The 19425-nt window shown below is 50.5% G+C and overlaps 1 protein-coding gene across 2 annotated transcripts; it reads left to right on the top strand.

Annotated features, from left to right (window-relative positions):
• Positions 1–2094: 2094 nt before the first annotated feature.
• Positions 2095–18430, top strand: Dvl3 (dishevelled segment polarity protein 3). Of its 2 annotated transcripts, none has more exons than XM_050146354.1 (16): positions 2095–2466; positions 7430–7499; positions 7938–8059; positions 8180–8289; positions 8461–8593; positions 8755–8848; positions 9033–9102; positions 9911–10050; positions 10158–10234; positions 10341–10408; positions 10521–10670; positions 11121–11252; positions 11422–11589; positions 15362–15577; positions 15664–16074; positions 16856–18430. In XM_050146354.1, the coding sequence occupies exons 1-16, from the start codon at positions 2306–2308 to the stop codon at positions 16885–16887; spliced, it is 2154 nt and encodes a 717-aa protein (XP_050002311.1). In that variant the 5' UTR covers positions 2095–2305; the 3' UTR covers positions 16888–18430. The 2 variants fall into 2 exon arrangements, with proteins under 2 accessions (XP_050002311.1, XP_050002310.1); XM_050146353.1 differs by having other exon boundaries at positions 2096–2466; positions 8458–8593.
• Positions 18431–19425: the final 995 nt, after the last annotated feature.

The raw sequence follows: 19425 nt of genomic DNA, 5'->3' as shown, positions 1-19425 counted from the left end.
ATGACTCAACTGTTAAGAGGCTTGCTGCACTTACAGAGGACCTGAGTTCAATTCCCAGCATCTACCTCATCGATGGGTGGCTCACAGCTTCCTGTAATTCTAACTCCAAGAGATTGACACCCTCTTCTGACCAACTCAGATACCTATAATGTGTGTACATACACACACACACACACACACACACACATATATATATATATAAATCCTGCCAGGCAGTGGTGGTGTGTAACTTTAATTCCAGCACTCCAAGAGGCAGAGGCAGGACAGTCTCTGAGTTTGAGGCCAGTCTGGTCTACAGAGTTCCCACAACAGCCAATGCTACACAGAGAAACCCTGTCTTGAAATTTTAAATAAATACATTGTAGCATGCTTTTTCAGACTGCCAGCCCCAAAATGATGACACAGAGACTTATTAGTTATGAATGCTGGGCTTTATCTTATGCTTGTTCCACAAGCTTTTCTTAGTTTAACCTGTTTCTATTCATCTACATTTTGCCTCAGGGCTTTTTACCTTACTCTTATTCTGTATGTCCTGCTTCATGTCTGTCTGACTGTCAGCTGCCTGCCTGACTGGCCCTGGGTGTCTCCCTCTCCCTCATTCTCCTTATTCTTTGCCTGCTAGCACCACCTGTCCCTGTACTACCAAGCTATTAGCCACTTAGCTTTTTATTAGATCAATCAGAAGCCTTTGGCAGGCAAAGCAACACATCTTTACATTGTTAAAAGCAGCATAAACAAATGTAACATCTTTACATGGTTAAACAAATGTAAAACATCCTTACATCCTTAAATGCAACATAAACAAATATAACATCTTGCCTAAAGTAATGTTCCAGAACAATAAATATTGAAAACAAGTTTTAATATTGCTTAGTTATGAATACTCATTTCTTAGAGAAAAAGATTAAGTGAAGGATAGGAATTTAAAACATGTTATATAACTGCTATTGATTATGTTCTTTTGCCCATAACCAAACGTTTGGTTATGATATAATGAGAAAGACTATAGAGGAAGATTGACATTAGATTGTGAAGGGCCTTGTGTATCATGTGGAGGGCGCTTGAAAGGTGATATGAAGGGGTTTCTCAGCAGAGGAGGTCCTGACATTTCAGGTAATAAAAATAGGAGCCAAAATGCAGACATGATAGCACATGGTAATCCCAGAACTCTGAAGTTTCTAAGCCACTCTGGTATACATTGTTACAAATGTATACCACAGAGAAGCTGAACCACAGACTGGCTGAACCTAGTTCTGGTTTGACACCTACTGTCCCAGTCATGCACATGCATGTTTGCGCCCCTTTTTCTCTATTTTTTTTCATAGGGGGGGGGATGCTATATTTCGAGACTGGGTTTCTCTGTGTATCCCTGGCTGTCCTGGAACTTGCTCCATAGACTAGGCTAGCCTAGAACTCAGAGATCTGACTAAAGGTGTATGCACCAAGCCTGGCTATTTGCACTTTTGCTTTTATTTCTTATTTTCTTCTTTTTTTTTTTCTTTTTTTTTGTCGGGGGCAGGGTGGGATGGAATTTTAGAGACAGGGTTTCTTTGTGTAGCTTTGGCTGTCCTAGAACTGGGTCTGTAAACGAATCTGGCCTCGAATTCAGAGATCCACCTGCCTCTCCTGAGTTCTGGGATTGAAGGCGTGCACCACCACACCTGCCCAATCCATTTCTCAAACTACTTGTGCATGGGCGCTGAAGTTATAAGGATAAGAACTTGAACTTGCTCAGCCCACAAGGAGCTCAGTTTGGTCCTGTGACAGCAATGATGTTGGCAGTAGAGCCCAAAGATCTACATCGAAACCACCCTCCTCTGGGGATCCAGTTAGGTCTTCAAATCCATCCTCTTCCGCAGAAGGTGGCACCTGTGTTCCACCCCTCCCGGCTGCATGGGAGCCAGCAGACTGTTCCCTTGGGCCCACCGGATTGAGACTCCATCTGCTGCGGCCTGAACCCGGAGCGCCCAGAACCGAGCGCCGCCCGGCGGGTGGGCGGGCAGTCGACAGTGCAGCCAGCGCGGCTAGGCGTCTGGGCGGGGCGGGGCCGCGCTGGGCTCTGCCCAGAGTCGGGAGGGCCGAGGCCACCGGAAGAGTCGCGGTCGCCAGCCGAGCGCCGGGAGTGGGGAGCGGAAGCGGCGGCGGGCGGCGCTGGGACCCGGGAGCGGCCGGAGAACAAGGGAGCTGGCGCCCCGGCCGGCGGCTGAGCGGGGCTGAGCAGCGGGCCGCGCCGAGCGCCGCGGGAGAGAGAGGCCCGGCCCCGCTGCCCGAGCAGGCCGCGCGCCGCGGGGCCGAGGCCGGAGCCATGGGCGAGACCAAGATCATCTACCACCTGGACGGGCAGGAGACGCCGTACCTGGTCAAGCTGCCCCTGCCCGCCGAGCGCGTCACCTTGGCGGACTTTAAGGGCGTTCTGCAGAGGCCCAGCTATAAGTTCTTCTTCAAGTCTATGGACGACGATTTTGGGTGAGGATGGCCCCCGCCCCGCCTCCGGGGAGCCCCTGCCGCCCCGTGCTGGGGGCCAACGCAGCCAGTTCGGACTTCCCTCGCTGCACTGGTTTCTAGCCCCGCTTGCAGCAGGGGAGTGACTCGGTCACTTGGGACCCACTTGATTTTGAGGGACTCCCGATCGCCTCTTGGAGGCCTTGCCCTCCCAGTCCAGTGGGACCCTAAACAATCGGTTCCTACCATTCAAGCCTCGACACTCCCCTCGGATCAGCGGCCCCCGTAAGACGTACATCCCTTCCACTCCACTCCAAAGTCCTCAGCCCTCCTTCCAGGTGCCACCTTTTAAGCATAGAGTTGGGGTATATTGACACCTAGCCTGCCTTCCCCATCCTTGGAGCTCTGCAACTCAGAGCCTTATTTGGAGTGTGCTGTATCTAAGGCTGTAGCCGGTGGGACTTTGAACTGGAGAAGGAGTTGGTGGGGGCAGGGGGAGGGTCTGCCAGGCTGGATGCTGGACCTGATGTTTATTGAGCGAGCGTTCTCCCCTCTCTCCTCGGTCGATGGGTGTTGCCTGACCCGGAGGAGGAGGAGTCCTCACTAACCAGGTGCTGGGGCCTTTTTCTCGCCAGATGGTGATCCCAGAGGAGATGTTGCATGGGGCTTCAGAGCCTGGATGGGAAGGCCAAGGAGGGCCTCTTGGTGTTCTCTTGTCTTCCCCTCCCTACCCAGCTGCAGTTTAGAAGCAGGGACTGCCCCTTTAAGGGAAGTTGGAATGTTGGAGCCTGAGGGTTTTGTAGCAGCTGGCCTGAGAGGGGACACACATACACACACTCACACCCCTCTCAGGGCTTGAGGCTTGCCCACATTAAGTGGACAGTGGGCCTGGAGGTCATGGAGAAGACACACACACACACACACACACACACACACACACACACACACTATCCCTCTTCTGGGCCATGCAGGCCTGAAGGTCCCTCTGATGCACTTGCCTGAGGCTGCTCTGTGCTTGCGGCTGAGGCCCTAGAGCTGGGTGAGGGGAAGCATTCTTCTCCCCAGTGTTCATTAGTCTGGCTTCTCTCACAAGGCCCGCCCTCCAGGCCCCAGGAGGCAAGCACCTTCTGTCTCCTGTCTGCCTTATTTGCCATCTTCTTCCTGGAACTCAGAGTTTGATGAGCTCTTGAAATACTGTGTGTAGCAGTGTTTTGTCCAGTGGAGAGCAGATGGGACTGTTCCTGATTTCATTCTTGCCCGGGGATGAGGACTCCAGTGTGGTGATGGTTGTCTTAAGTCTAGAGTAGGCAAACCTGGTTGAAAGATCTTTTCAGGATCTATCTGGGAGAGTTGGGAGATACTGGGTGGGTGTCTCAGCCTGACTCGAGTGAAATAAGGAGAACAGAGCCTGAAGGAACTGGGATAATATTTCAGGGTATGCTGGGCCAGATGCCTGGAGAGATTAGAATAGCCCTGTATCTCCACCCCCACTCGCCTCTGCCTCCCAAGCAGACCACCGTGGGCTGCTTCCTGCCTTCCCAAGGTTGTGTGAGCAGAACTAACTACAATTATAAAAGGCCCCCATTGCATCTGCTAACTGCTCACGGAATATTTTTCTTTAAATCAACTGTCTGTCCACTCTTTTTTTTTCCTTAGCTGACTAAACTAATACAGTGGTATTAACTACAGGCCTGATTACCCATTTTATTTATTTCTAAACCACATTACAAATAAATATTAAACTATTGAACTAAGCAATATTTATCATGTGCTACCTGAAGCCATCTTATATCCATCTGTGGTCCTTGAAGCACCTTTTGCAAAATTATAAGGTGGCTGTTCTAGCAGTGTTGAGAACAATGCTAAGAGTGAAGTGGATATGATTAATTGGTTGATTTACCTCCCCCCAACACACATACCAAGGGTAAATGAGCGAAAGACCCTGTAGGGCTCTCCTATCACAGAGGACTAATAGTAGAGGACCCTGCTCACAGTTTATTTCATTTTTTATTTTACAAGCTCATCATATGCTACTTACAGTCGGACAGTGATTTGATTCTTTGTGCATCTTTCATCCCTGACTCCTACCAGCCTACGAAATAGGCACAAATATCCCCCTGTGCAAATGAGGAAATGAGACTGCAAGAAGCCCCTGTGTGGCAGAGCTAGTAAATGACAGGTTGATTGTACGGGGGTCTCACTCCAAAAGCTAAGGTCCTGATCACACCACTGTGTGTGTGTGTGTGTGTGTGTGTGTGTGTGTGTGTGTGTGTAGAAAGAGAGAGGGAGGGAGAGAAGGAGGTAGACATAATAGTGAGGAATACTATATAAATGACCATTTTATATATTTTCCTCTTCAAAAAAATAACCCTTGGCAAACTGGGAAAGGAACAGAGCGCTCCTGCTAGCCTAGGCCAGTGACCCTGCCGACAAGAGAGAAAGCATGTCAGGAGGAGGAAGCCTGCTACACCTTATCCTTAGAGGTTCAGACTGTGAGGCCTTAGGAGTCCCAACTCCCATCTGGTCTCCAAAAATATTTGTCCAGCTCGGGGTAGACTTGCTCTCTTAGGTTCCCTGGGAGAGGCAGGAAAGGCCCTTGCCTTGTGAAGACCGATGGCCTGGGTTCTAGCCCCAGGACCCACATGATGGAAGGAAAAATCCAACTTCCACAAGTTGTCCTCTGACCTCCATACGCCTGTACACCTGTACACACACACACACACACACACACTAAAAAATACTAAAAATCTTGAAAAGAAAAGATTTCATGGGATGAGAGAGTGTGAATCTTACTAAAACTACAGAGTCAGTAACTAGTCTGTATTATATTCTAAGAGTCTCGCTTACCAGGATGAGACGAAGGCTTGGAGAAGCTGACCGATGTCTCTAAGCTGGGAGACCTACTAGGTGGCAGGATGGGTGTCTGAGCCCAGTGTTTATCTAATCTGAGTCAGGGAGAGACACTGCTGTGGAGTCCTGACTACCCAGCTCTACCACAAGGGTCCCGTCGAAGGTTCCTCCCAAGCTGAAGTCCAGCTGCTCATTGTGAGTCAGCAGAGGCTTGAAGACCCGGTGGTGACCCCAGAAAGAGAAGAAACATCTGGAGGATGGAGTGATGGGGGACTCAGCCGAACTTTCCCACCACAAGGACCCAAAATCCATGCTGTGTGTCACGTGTGCCCTCTTTGCTCTTGAGCCCAGGTTACCATGCAAGCCTGGGGAACCCAATGGTCCTACTGGCTGACTGGTCTGGGCTGCTTTCTTAGGGTCGCTGTGGGGTTAGCAATAATAGGGAGCTGGATGGAAGGCCGGAAGCCTTGGCCTGGGAGCTTCATTGTAAACTCAAGAATGTACCACAAGGAAACCGCTGTCCCAGGGTCTAAACCTCACAGCTTCCTCCGTTTTAGTCCCAGACCCCTAAGCATGTGTCCTCCTCTAACCTGTGGTCACATTTGCCTCACTCTGTACCCCTGGGGTGAGTGACAGTGTGATGGTCCACAACAGTTTCTATGTCCATCTCTGGCCCCACACCAGAGTTGGTATCTAACTTCCGGCCCTCTCGCATTCCCAAGGCCAAGCTGCATACCGTGGCCACATTCTATGGTCTCTTGCGCCCCACATTACTTCCCCCCACTCCCCATAGACCCATTACATCTGTCATCAAACTGGGAAAAATGCGACAGAGTTGAAGAGAGAATTGAAATCAGAAACAACCTGGGGTTCAATTTCAGCTCTAACGTCTCTTAGTACTGTAACCATAAATAAGTTACCAAATGTCAGTTTCTTTATTCATGAAATGAGAATTATATTGTCTACCTAATGAGGCTGGAGTAAAATTATATATTTATATATAATTTTTTTTTGAGACAGGGTCTCTTTATATATCCCTGGCTGTCCTGGAACTCTCTTTGTAGACCAGGCTGGCCTCGAACTCAGAGAGCCATCTGCCTCTTACTCCCAAATGCTGGGATTAGGTGTGTGTGCCACCACCCCCAGCTTTTATTTTAGTAAAATTATATGTTCTGAGTATAGCAATAGAAGATATAATACCTAGAAATGTGGAGTCACACAAACGGATTCAAACACCAGCTTCCTACTTGTTACTAGTGTGTTTAGGTGGCTGGTTGAACCTAGGCTCAGTTTCCCACTTTTCTTCCCTATAGCATCCTTGTGAGTGTGGATGAGACAGTGCTTAGCATACTGCTGGGCCTGAAATGCATACTCGATAAAGCCAATTGTCACTGATAGTTTTCTTCCTTTCTTCAGAGCAGGAGTGAGGGTGAGGGTCCTCATGTATCCCAAGCTGGCCTCAAACTCACTGTAAAGCTAAAGACGGCCTTAAACTGGTCCTCTTGCCTCCACCTCTCTAATTCTGGATTGCAGGCATGCACAACCGTGCGAGATGGACGAGCTCCATCTTCAGCCTCCTTACGTCCTTATTCATTGTTTTTCTGTGACAGAATCCCATTCTGTTGCTGCGGCTCACCTCATAATCCTCCTGCCTCAGCCTCCCAGACATGTGCCACATGGATGTTTATGAATGCCTTCTCTCCTCTTTCTACTCCCTAAGCTCCTTGCCCACAGCTCTCAGAACTAAGTCAGGATTCCTAGCTGAGAAGAGAAGAACCTTAAGAAGTGTGCCTTTTCCCAGCTGAAGGTCATGCTGGGACTAGGACAAGCGCTCTGGAGGTGCTGAGGTGTGGTGAGGGGCCATTAGAATTGCCAGTCACCTGAGGGCTGAGTTGATGCTCTAGCAAGACAGTTGGCCCAGAGCATAGTGTGTGTTCCTGACTTCTGATCCTCCCCACAGCTTCTTTTCTGTTCTACTTCCTGGAGGTGCTAAGGATATGTCCCTAGTCCCTCCTCACAGCTGAACAGCCTTGTATTGATGGCTTGATCTCCCACTTGGGGTAAAGGACAGCTCAGATTATGGGCACCCTCCATTCCCACATTAGAAAGTCTCTCTGACATCCCCCTTTCCCTGCAGAGTGGTGAAGGAGGAGATCTCGGATGACAATGCCAAGCTACCCTGCTTCAATGGCCGTGTGGTGTCCTGGGTAAGGAGCGGTCGGCCTCTAGCTGTATCCCCCGTGCTGGCTGGAGGGAGGAAAGGCTTAGCTGAGATTGCATTTAGGGATTTTATGCCTTTGTATCTGAATCTACCTTTAGTTTTCTAATAATCTCTTAATCTAGAGTCTTCAGCCTTTAATAAAATTGCGAGAATAGTGGAGGGAGGAACAGGAACACATGGTGGAGACTCAGAGGTCTCCTGTGTCCGTGCAGACACCCGCTGCCAGCTGGCATCCTCTGTCGTTTGTGCTGTGCCCCGACTCTGCTGCAGTCACCCATGCCTGCCAGCCCTTCCCCCTTGTGCACGTGGCCCTTGCCATGGACCTGTCTTCTCGGCTCCCTCCCTCCAGCCTTTGATGGCGTGCTAGCAGCAGCGTCTTGCCTTGCCTTGGCACCCTTGTGACCACTCATTTCCTTCTTGGCAGCTGGTATCCGCTGAGGGCTCTCACCCAGAGCCAGCCCCCTTCTGTGCTGACAGCCCGGCAGAGCTGCCACCTTCAATGGAGCGCACAGGAGGCATTGGGGATTCTCGACCCCCATCCTTTCAGTAAGTGTGACTTTAAGGAAGGAATGACCCAAGGGGAAGGAGCACCTCAGCTCAACCCAGGGTTGGGTAAGGGAGCTCCCAGCCTTTTCTCTTCTCCAACAAGTCCTCCCTCCCCTTTAGCCCTCATGCCAGTGGAGGCAGCCAGGAGAACCTGGACAATGACACGGAGACCGACTCCTTGGTGTCTGCCCAACGGGAGCGGCCCCGACGGAGGGATGGCCCAGAACACGGTTTGTATCCCTCACTTCCAGCCCTTCCCCGCAGATTCCAGCTAGCTCCCTGCCCCTTTATCCTATTTCCTGAGCTTTGGATATGCCTGGCCCCTGTCCTGCCCGCCACATATCCCTTCTTCCCTCCATTGGGCCTTGCATAGACTCAGCTCCCTACCTCCCTTGCAGCAGCCCGGCTCAATGGAACTGCAAAGGGGGAGCGGCGGCGGGAGCCGGGCGGCTATGACAGTTCATCCACCCTTATGAGCAGTGAGCTGGAGACTACCAGCTTCTTTGACTCTGATGAGGATGACTCCACCAGCAGGTGGGGCTTGCCTTTCATAGGTACTGGGATGGGAGTGAGGAGGGCAAGTGACCCATGAGGAGGCCGGAATCCTGCTGATGCTTCACCTCTGGGAGGGATGTGGGCATTGTGTTGGGGCCAGGATGGGCCAGCCTGGTGGGGAACGACTTTGGGCCCCACAGGTTCAGCAGCTCCACAGAACAGAGCAGTGCCTCGCGTCTGATGAGGAGACACAAGCGGCGGCGGCGGAAGCAGAAGGTCTCCCGGATTGAGCGGGTATGGGCTCTTCCGTGTTCAGGATGAGCAGGGCAGATTATGAGTCCTTCCCAGGCAGGACCACAGCTCTTTCTTCCTCGAAGCCCTTTTGTTTGGTTCGGTGATTGGAATCTTAGGGGTAAGGGTGGTGGGCTGAGGAGGAACACCCGCCCTGCCTGCTGCTCACAGCCACTGTCTCTTCCAGTCCTCGTCCTTCAGCAGTATCACAGACTCCACCATGTCCCTCAATATCATCACGGTCACTCTCAACATGGGTGAGTCTGCTGAACACGGTCCAGTGCCTCTGCTGGGACGGCGTAAGGGGTTTCTGGGAAATACAGCACACATTTTCTGGGACTTGGGGTGGGATCTCAGTGGCAGAGCACAAGGTCCTGGGTTCCATATCCAAAACAGGAAGGACTATATATGTTCCCTGTTTTCGTGTTGCCGTCTTTTATAAATACTGGCATGCTATGTAATCATTTTAGTATTTCGTTGTCAGGGCTTCAGCAGATAACCAGAGAACTGTGGTACCATGAGAGGTTTCCTGGGGGAGGTGATTTCTGAGAGCCAGCCCTGTCCCTGCTCATCTTGCCATTGCATCCTTGCTTGCTCCCTGGCTTCTGACTCTTTAGACAACAGCTGGTGCCTGGTGGCTCAGCAGGTGGGCCTGCTGCTGAGCTAGAGTCCAGTCCCCAGAACCCACATGGTAGAAGGGGAAAACTGACTCCCACAAGTTGTCCTCTGACCTGCGCACACACTCACAAATACAAATGAGTGCAAAATAAATAGATAAAAATGTAATAAAAAAAAGTTTAAAGGCCGTAAATATGACAGAAAGAGCTTGAGTCTGAGTTTAACTCCTGCCACCTACTGGCTTAGGAAGGACACATGGGTTTTGCTGATCTGTAAAAGTAAGTCCGGAGTCCCTGCCTTGTAACCAGTAGGAAAATTGAAAGCATGTTTAAGTACACACTGTACAGTAATATTTACATGGTCAATATATCAGTCAGGACCTCTCTCTGCCCTGTACTAATGGGTAGGGGCCCTGCCTGGCTCAAGGTATTAAATTATTCCCTGCAGAAAAGTATAACTTCTTGGGCATCTCCATTGTGGGCCAAAGCAACGAGCGAGGTGATGGAGGCATCTACATTGGCTCCATCATGAAAGGTGGAGCTGTGGCGGCCGATGGGCGCATTGAGCCAGGAGACATGCTGTTACAGGTATCAGTGTCCACCCTGGGTAGTAGCATAGTGAGACGTCCCCGCTGTCTGGAGGAAGACCCTCAGCGCAGTTCCCCTGTTATCTCACTCCCTGCCCTCTTTCTCAGGTAAATGAGATCAACTTTGAGAACATGAGCAATGACGATGCAGTCCGAGTACTTCGGGAGATCGTACACAAACCAGGGTATGAACGGGATGGGATTCTGGAGAAGATGGGGAAGGCATTTCTGGAGGGAGGCTTGGTCTGGCCTTCAAACCTCCTGCCTTTACTAGGACAACCTTGTTTTCAGGCCCATCACTCTGACTGTAGCCAAGTGCTGGGACCCAAGTCCACGTGGCTGCTTCACATTACCCCGGAGTAAGTAGACCAGGGATTCAGCCCAAAGTTGGTGCTGGCATATGTCAACTCTGTCCCGCCTCTCTTGGGGGGGGTGGGGTGGGCAGCCTGCGACTCCTTCTCCTCCTTGCAGGTGAGCCCATCCGGCCCATTGACCCTGCAGCCTGGGTCTCTCACACGGCAGCCATGACAGGCACCTTCCCTGCCTATGGCATGAGCCCCTCCCTGAGCACCATCACTTCCACCAGCTCCTCTATCACCAGCTCCATCCCCGACACAGAACGTGAGTACTCAAGCCTGTCCTCAGGGCCCTGCAGACAAGGTATGAGGACTGGAGTGAGCCGCTTGTGCACTACAGGGCCTGTGAGAGTCTCCTCAGTCCAGACCTCACACTGCAGCCCTCCCCAGTGGGCACTTAGAACTGCACTGGACACTATGTGCTTCCTCACGCACGGTGAGCGCCCACAGAGCCTCAGTTTACTCTCGTACAGTGGGACTACCAGTATATACTTCACCAGGTTCCTGTGGTGTTTAACAAGAGGGTCTCAGTAGAACGTCATTACTGTGTGGCATGAAGTAAGCACTCATTTCTATTGTCATAAATGTACATCTGCACTGTGCTAAGTGCCTTCATGAAGTCATTGAATTATTCTGAGTGGGGGAGCGGAACGCCGCTCTTGTCTTCCTAACTCCACGGTGACTCTTTGCCTCACTACTCCACCTCTCCCCCTAGGCCTAGATGACTTCCACCTCTCAATCCACAGTGACATGGCAGCCATCGTAAAAGCCATGGCCTCCCCTGAATCAGGGTTGGAGGTTCGAGACCGCATGTGGCTCAAGATTACCATTCCCAATGCTTTCATTGGTGAGAGAACCTTACAGCTAGATGAAGGGAAGGGTAGGGAGTCGTGGAGCAGGGCAGGGGTGGGGGTTGGGACGACCCTTGGGCTACTCCTTTGAGCTATTAATTGCCCCAGCCTCACAGCTGCTGTGAAGCCAGAGGAACCCAAATCAACTGGCTGCCTTATCCCCAGGCTCAGACGTGGTGGACTGGCTGTACCACAACGTGGAAGGATTCACAGACCGGCGGGAGGCCCGCAAGTATGCCAGCAACCTGCTGAAAGCCGGTTTCATCCGCCATACCGTCAACAAAATCACATTCTCCGAGCAGTGCTACTACATCTTTGGTGACCTCTGTGGCAGTACGTGCCTCCCCATCACCTTTGCTTCTTGCCGTTTTTAGAGACAGGGCCTTGCTCTATAGATTATACTGACCTGTTACCTGCTGTGTAACCAGCTTGACTGCAAACTTGCAGAAATCCTGCCTCAGCCTCCTGAGTGTTAGATTATAAGTGCATGCCACCACCATACCCAGAATCCCCCACCTTCTTGTCTCCTGGATAGGAGTAAGGGTGTGATAGGGTGTGATATCATGGGAGTGAGGGTGTGGTGTGATGGAGTGAGGGTGTGGTGTGATGGAGTGAGGGTGTGGTGTGATGGAGCGAGGGTGTGATGGAGTGAGGGTGTGATGGAGTGAGGGTGTGATGTGATGGTGTTAGGGTGTGTCGTGATGGCAGTAAAGGGTATGATATAGTAGCTGACTCCAGGAAATCTAGGTAGACTTAACAGAGCTGGGGTCTGTGATATCAGCAGCCCAGCCTAGCCCTTCATTGGTCTTCCATCTCTCTGTTGAACCTCAGATTCTCTAAGTGCTGTTCTGTCTTGACATGGAACCAGTAGTTTCAGAAGTGTAGTCTTTCCATCCCATAGTCTTCACCTCCCGGTGGGGGAGGGGCACGGGTACTGTCCATGTTATCAAGTGAGGAGATTGATTTACTGGTGTAAATAGTCTACCCCAGGGCACAGAATTAGAAACGAAGTAGCTAGGCTTTGGATCCAGGTCTTGCAGTTGTAGTTCCCACTGCTCTGGGTACATAACACATACTCAAGGTACGTGATGCTCCAAAACCATTGTTCAGCCTGCCCTTGACCATGCACCAACAGATACTACCGGGTCAGGATATGGATTGGCCAGGGAGCCCTGTCTTTCTAAGAACCCAGGGGTGAACCATACCATGGAATGAAGCTGGAGAAATTGTCAGTCAGGTTGCAGACAACTTTGCAACCTGCACTAAGGCATTTAAATTTGATCCTGAGAGGGCCTTTGAGAATAGTTAAGCCAAGTAGCCTGTGGAGACCCTTCCTTTTCGGTAGCCTCTAGATGACCTCAGACAGACACCTTTGTTCGCGCCAGCAGCTAAGCCACAGCCCCAGCACCAGCAGACACCTCTGCCCAAAAAAGCTTTCCTTCATACTTGTGATGCTGGCTGGCACCCAACGGCTAACTCAGACTGCTTCTGGGACTAGAGTTGCCGATATTACAAAACACTGTCCCTTCACAGAGGGTAGGATTCCTGGCCCTCAGCAGCTCTTACAGAGTCATGGTGGACTTTGGACTGTGGCAGTTCTGGGTCAAATGTCACCCCTTCCTGTGAACATCAGTAGGTGCTCCAACTCCTAAATCAGAGGTGGAGGAAGCAGAACCTAGGCCATAGGGCGGTCTTGAACACAGCATAAAGTATGTAAACTGCTTAGAACAGGAACAGTGTGTGACCCACAAGAGGTACTCCGGAAAAGCTGCCTACTGTTCATATATTTAATTGATTATAAGGTGCACTTTTGATTTTCACATTCCATTATCTGAAATTCATAGACACTGCTTATTATTAATATTGTTAGCAGACATCAGTACAGGGCCCCAGGCTTCTGGGAACATACAAAGCTTCCAAGACAGCTAAGGCGGTTTTGCTCAAAAGATATTTTCTTGCTGGGCCCAACTGGGTCCTTCACCTAGGCCACCCAAGGTTCAGCTCAGGATGTGCGTAGCAGAAAAGGCTTTTGCTTCGCAGAGGGGTCACAGTCTGCTGAGCTGGGAATGTTGTAGGCTCAAAGAGGAACTTTGTGCTCACCCTGAAGTATACTCTTGGTCCCCAGGACAGCAGCCTACAGGCTGCAGACATCAGCAGCTGTTTGTATTTGAGCCAGCACAGGCCACTGCTTTCCTTCTTTGCCTGCATGCTGCCTCTGGCCTCTGCACAAGTTAGTGGCTTGGCTGGCAGGCTCCATAAACAGTTCCAGAGCCCCATACCCTGCCTTCTTCCTGCAAAGCTGGCTGGATCACCTTGGGCCTTGGAAGAAGATCTAATGGTATAGATGGCCTCTATGGGGCAATTATAGCTTTCTTAGAATTGATGTGCCGTGAGCAGAGTATGACCTAGCAGGGTAATCAGTCCTGGTAGCCCTTTATAAACTCCCTTCAGAGAAGTTCTAGCTCTTGTGAGGACGCTTACCTTTAGGAAGTGCACAAGTTCAAGGATGGAAGAAAGTTAGGAAATAGTGGTGTTAGTGCACCTGTGCCAGCTCCGGCTGTAAGCAGGATGGGAGTTTTTTCTGGCCCCTCCTATGCCATCCCCACTCTCCACAACAGGACCAGGAAAATGTGATCAAGGCAAGAGCTTCTACAAAGGAGGCGCTTAAAAGACAATGTATTCATTTAGGATTCTGCCAACTCCTCTTTCTCTTTTAATTTACCCCTCCACCTATTGTATATTGGGTTGCTTGACCTCCCAATCCTGCTGGAATGACACAGGTGCACATATCCCACCCAGCCCATTCTGGACCCCTCCTCCGCTTTTGAGACAGGACCTTACTACATAGCTCTCTGGCCATCCTGGAAATTACTGTGTAGACCAAGCTAGTCTTGAAGTCTCATAGATCTGCCCCCTCTGCCTCCTGAGTGTTGGGATTAAAGGAGTGGGCTACCATACCCACTTCATTCTGAACTTTTATTTTTAAGAATTGTGTTTATTTTTTGTGTATGAATCCTTGGCCTGCACGTGTGTCTGTGTACCATATGCATGCAATGCCCAAGAAGGCCAGAAGAAGTCACTGGATCCCTGGAACTGTGGTTACTGATGGTTGTGACTGCCATCTGAGCCCAGATCTGCCGGAGTAGCCAGTGCTCTTCACTGCTGAGCCTTCTTTCCAGCCTCGTCCTGGACTTTTAATAATAATAAGTTATTATTTGTCTTGGGAGAAAACATTCACCTTAGTTTTCCAATTTCCCCAGACTCCCCCCTCCTAATTCATCTGAGAAGGCAAATGTATGAGCATCTCTCTGCTTCCTTTCTGTCTGCAGCTTAGGTTAACTCAGGCTGCTCATTTAATCTCTCTGGACTTTTGTTTCTGCGCCCAGAGAAGTGACGATTACCCCTTTGTGAGTTTCTGGGTAGTGTTATTTTGTGTTTTGTTTTTATTTTATGTGCATTGGTGTTTTGCCTGCAAGAGGGTGCTGGGTTCCCCAGAGAGCAAGTTACAGACAGTTGTGAGCTGCCATGTGGGTGCTGGGAATTGAACCTGGGTCCTCTGGAAAAGCAGCCAGTGCTCTTAACCGCTGAGCCATTGTTCCAGCCCCATGTGTAGTGTGCTTCATGAATCACAGTGCTACCATACCTGGGGGCTTCTAGTACTTCAGCCTTCCACATTCCCTGACTCTACTTCCCTCTCAACCCAAGAGAAAACGGCAAAAGAGATGAGAGTGTATGGGTGGATTGGGTCGTTTTTGTTTGTTTTATTTCTGCTTTGTTTTTGTTTCATTTTGGAGTTCTTATTTTTCAGTTGTTTGAGACAGTCTGATAATGGAGCCTAGGCTGGCTTCAAACTTACCATGTAACCTAGATTGGGCTTGAATTCATATCGAGTCTCTTGCCTCAGCCTTTCTGGAACTTAACGGCATTGTGTATTCGATGTGGGGGTTGGCTGTAGAGCTATTAGGAGTGGCCAAGGAGATTTGCAGGCCTCTCAGTCTGTCCATAAATTTAACACTGTTGCTTGCAGTTCATCTTTGGTTGGAGACCTCCTGATTGTGTGCATGGGACACAAAACAGACCAGTTTACCGAGTCCTCTTCCCACAGATATGGCCAACCTGTCACTTCACGACCATGATGGCTCCAGCGGCGCCTCTGACCAGGACACACTAGCTCCTTTGCCACACCCAGGGGCTGCTCCTTGGCCTATGGCTTTCCCTTACCAGTACCCACCACCTCCGCATCCCTACAATCCACACCCAGGCTTCCCAGAACTAGGCTACAGCTACGGCGGGGGCAGCGCCAGCAGTCAGCACAGTGAAGGTAAGTCAGAGAACCAGCCAGAAGGAAGCTTCAGGGAACCCTGGCCACCTCTGTGCCTCCATCCTGGCCCTATTTGTTCCCTACAGGCAGTCGAAGCAGTGGCTCCAACCGAAGTGGCAGCGACCGGCGCAAGGAGAAGGACCCGAAAGCTGGGGACTCCAAATCAGGTGGTAGTGGCAGTGAATCAGACCACACTACACGCAGCAGCCTGAGAGGGCCGCGGGAGCGGGCACCAAGCGAGCGCTCAGGCCCAGCGGCCAGTGAGCATAGCCACCGCAGCCACCACTCGCTGACCAGCAGCCTGCGCAGCCACCACACGCACCCCAGCTATGGCCCGCCCGGAGTGCCTCCTCTTTACGGTCCCCCGATGCTTATGATGACCCCGCCGCCTGCAGCCATGGGGCCCCCAGGAGCGCCTCCAGGCCGTGACCTGGCCTCGGTGCCCCCGGAACTGACAGCCAGCAGACAGTCCTTCCGCATGGCAATGGGAAACCCCAGTGAGTTCTTTGTGGATGTGATGTGATCAGGGCCCCTCTCTGCTCCCACCCCCCCTGAGCCGGCTGCATCCCTTTCTCCATCAGTCGGTCTTTTTTTACTTTGGTACCTAAAAGGGAAATAAATGGAACTAACTGCTACTGTTTGCTGGTAGCAGCAAGGATGAGGGGTCTCTACTCATCCCATGCTACAGCCCTTAACCTGCCTCTGGCCCAGCTGGTGCCTCTGCCCACTAACCAGCACCCATTCCACCCAGTTCGGGCTTCCCAGGACTTTTCATGTCCCTGGCTCTGCACTGCTGGTCTTTCTTCCCGATGCTCCTCTCACATAGGAGCTGAGCCCAGTGGTGTCAACACCCTTATGGCCACCTTTGCTCCCTGCCCCCTCCCCAGAACCCTTTCCCCATCTCCTCAAGCATGTGTTCAGAGATCTTGATTTTACCCCACCATACTGACACCGAAAGAAAATGGTCTTTCCCTTCCTGCCCTGCCCACTGCTTCAGCCCTTCACCCTCCAGCTGCAGCCACCTCTAGGAGGCGTCCATGCCAGCTGCCCCTGCTTGAACCCAGCCCCTATCAGAAGCCCTGAGAGCCCCCCTCAGGTGCCAGGGCCACTGGTGGCTTCCAGGGACTATCTCTGCTGGGCCTGGACCCCCATCCATGCCTTCCCTGTGTGCTAGTTCCCTCGGATCTAACCCTACTAACCAACAGGCTCATCAAATTTCTGGGCCTGAAACATTTTTTCTTCTTTTTCTTCCTTCAAATTTCCCTGGGCCTGGAGCAGCTAAGAATTTCGGGCTGTTTGACTTTCTGTGAGCCCCCAGGAAAGGGAGGCCCAGCCTCCAAGGAGACCAGGAACTCTGCTTCAGCATCCCCAAGGATGTCCATCCCTCACACCCACACTGCAAGGTCACTAGGCTTCTGGGAAGGACCTCAGCTTCACCCAGAATAACACCTCTGTTCTTTCCAGAGGGAAGTAGAGAAATTTTCTCCCCACCCCCTCTCACAGACACACACACACACACACACACACACACACACACACACACACAGGTGTGCTTATGCAAGTTTACATAAGCCTCAGGGCTGGTCCCTGCCCAGAGGGCTGGACCCTTTCTCCAAGTCATCTCCTAGATAGTGGGGCTGGTCCCTAACTGCCCTCTCAAGCCTCCCGCACATGTTCCTGAGAACTTGGTACTTGGATAAAGCCCAAAAGCTAGGGCTCAACAGGTAACAAACAGGTCGTCTCTACTTCCCTCCTGCCCCTGAATCCCTTACAGCCTGCCCTGTCTCATCTTCACCATGGTATCTGAAAGCAGAGCCAGGAAACACAGGCCAGTTGAAGTTATACAAGAGGACTACTGGGACTTCCAGACAGTTCCAGTTATTTTTAAAATTGTTTTCCACCTTGTCACAATTTTCTCTTTAAAACTCTGTTGACTTACCCAGACTCGTATTTTCAGGGCAAAGGTGTCAGAGCTGGGGATGTAGCTCTGTAGTAGAGTACTTGCCTAGCAAGCCCTGGGGTTCAGTCCCCCAAAAATGCCTCCCTCCATCAGGATGTCCTTAGCCTATGTTTGGGGGCAAACTGAGGTAGGGATATTTTGACATTCATTTAACAAATATTTCCGAGGATTTTAATGAACAAAGGGCTATGTTAGAAGCATAACTTGGTTTCACCTGTCTTCAGTCCCCTCTGACTGCCATGTCCTGTTCTCTTGAGAACCCCTCCACGGTGCTCCTGCATTGGGTGCCAGTGTTTCCATGATCCCATCTTTGGCTCACTTCTCTTTCTTTCCGAAACTGTCTCATTTATTCTCTTTCCAATTGCTGTTGATATGCTGGCCATTTCTAAATATGTATTCCCAGCCCCAGCTTCCCCCACTCTTCAGATCTCTTTATTACTCACGGGGCATCTCCATAGGCATGTCCATATGTCCCTCGCCAAGTATTATTTCTCTTGAGTTCCTGTCCTGTGACCTTTATCACAGTCTACTGAGGCCCACCAGCCAGAGTCATTTATGGGCTTCATTCCTTCTTCCTACATGGCATTAGTCAGCATATCACACCCTTCCACTCTGACACTCTTTCTCCAGTTCCTTTCCTCCTTTTTAATTTACAGAGCATGGGATTTGGAGTCAGGTTGGTTTGGGCTTGAATTCCAGCTCTACCATTTTCGGTTGTGTAATAGTTATTTAACCTCTCTGCAGCCTCAGTCCTCCTGTATGTAAAATGACGATAGTACCTACCTCACAGGGTTGTTGTGAGGATTTAAATTAGATATTGTACGAAAAGTGCCTAGCACAGTGCCTGGCACACAATAGAGTAGGTGCTCAATAAATGGTAGCTATTATTATTATCATCATTACAAATTTATTCTAAACTGGCAAACATTTAGGGTAAGATGGGAAGACAAAGCTTTTGCAGAGATACATGAAACCATCAGTGGTGCTTCAAGGATTAGAAGTATCAGTTTTGATCACTGAATAATGTTCTAAAGTGCCAATCTTTTGAGAAATGTCAGGTCTTCATCCTGCTCTGCCCTGGCCTCTGGTAGGAGGTTTCTAGCAATAGTAAGGTTAGCAACCAGATTTGCCTGACCCTCCACCCTCCTTCTTTCCCGCCTTAGCAGTCATGGGCCTGCTCAGGCAATAAGACATCTCTGCCTACTGAGAGAAGAACCAAATTTTCTTGATTTGGCTGTTTGTGTCCGGGGTTGGCTCCACCTCATTCTCTCAGTTTGGACGTCATGGGAGATGGAATTTCTTAGTTCCATGCACAACTAAATTGGGGTGGATATGATCTTATGTAGCCCTGGCTGTCCTGAAACTCCCTATGTAGACCAGGCTGGCCTAAAACTCCTGCCTATGCCTCCCGAGCGCTGCAATTAAAGGACAGCATCACAGTCACGGGTTTCAGAGAAAAACGTTAACTAGTTTTGCTGAGAATTAGTCTTCCTCCCCACCCTTTGTCTTTGGATAATTATCCCCGGGAAAGGGTTCAGTCGTGACTGCAATAGATACATACACCTTGGGAAAATCAATCATGGTGTTAAAGAGCAGTAAATTCAGCACTGTAACAGGCCTATGCCAAGCTGTGTTTGTAAGGTGAAGACAGCCAGTCTTCGGAATCTGGAGACAATAAAAGACTTCAGTAACTCAAAATTTACAGCTGGTTTCAACAAACAGCCTTTGATCTTTCGAAGCCTACCGAAACAATCTAACTAGGAACAGAAAAGATGGAAGAGACTACACTCCCCGTGATACTCGGTGAAGCAAATGAATGGGTGGAGTGTACCACGACGCGTGTCGCAAGCAAGACGCATAAGGCCCGCGACGGCTCCTCGAAGGCAGT

This window comes from Alexandromys fortis, unplaced genomic scaffold (genome assembly GCF_014885135.2).
Source record: "Alexandromys fortis isolate MF-2015 unplaced genomic scaffold, M_Fortis_MF-2015_v1.1 scaffold_56, whole genome shotgun sequence".
Taxonomy (NCBI): Eukaryota; Metazoa; Chordata; class Mammalia; order Rodentia; family Cricetidae; genus Alexandromys; species Alexandromys fortis.
Note: the sequence above shows the minus strand (reverse complement) of the source record. Positions and strands in the feature narration are given on the sequence as shown.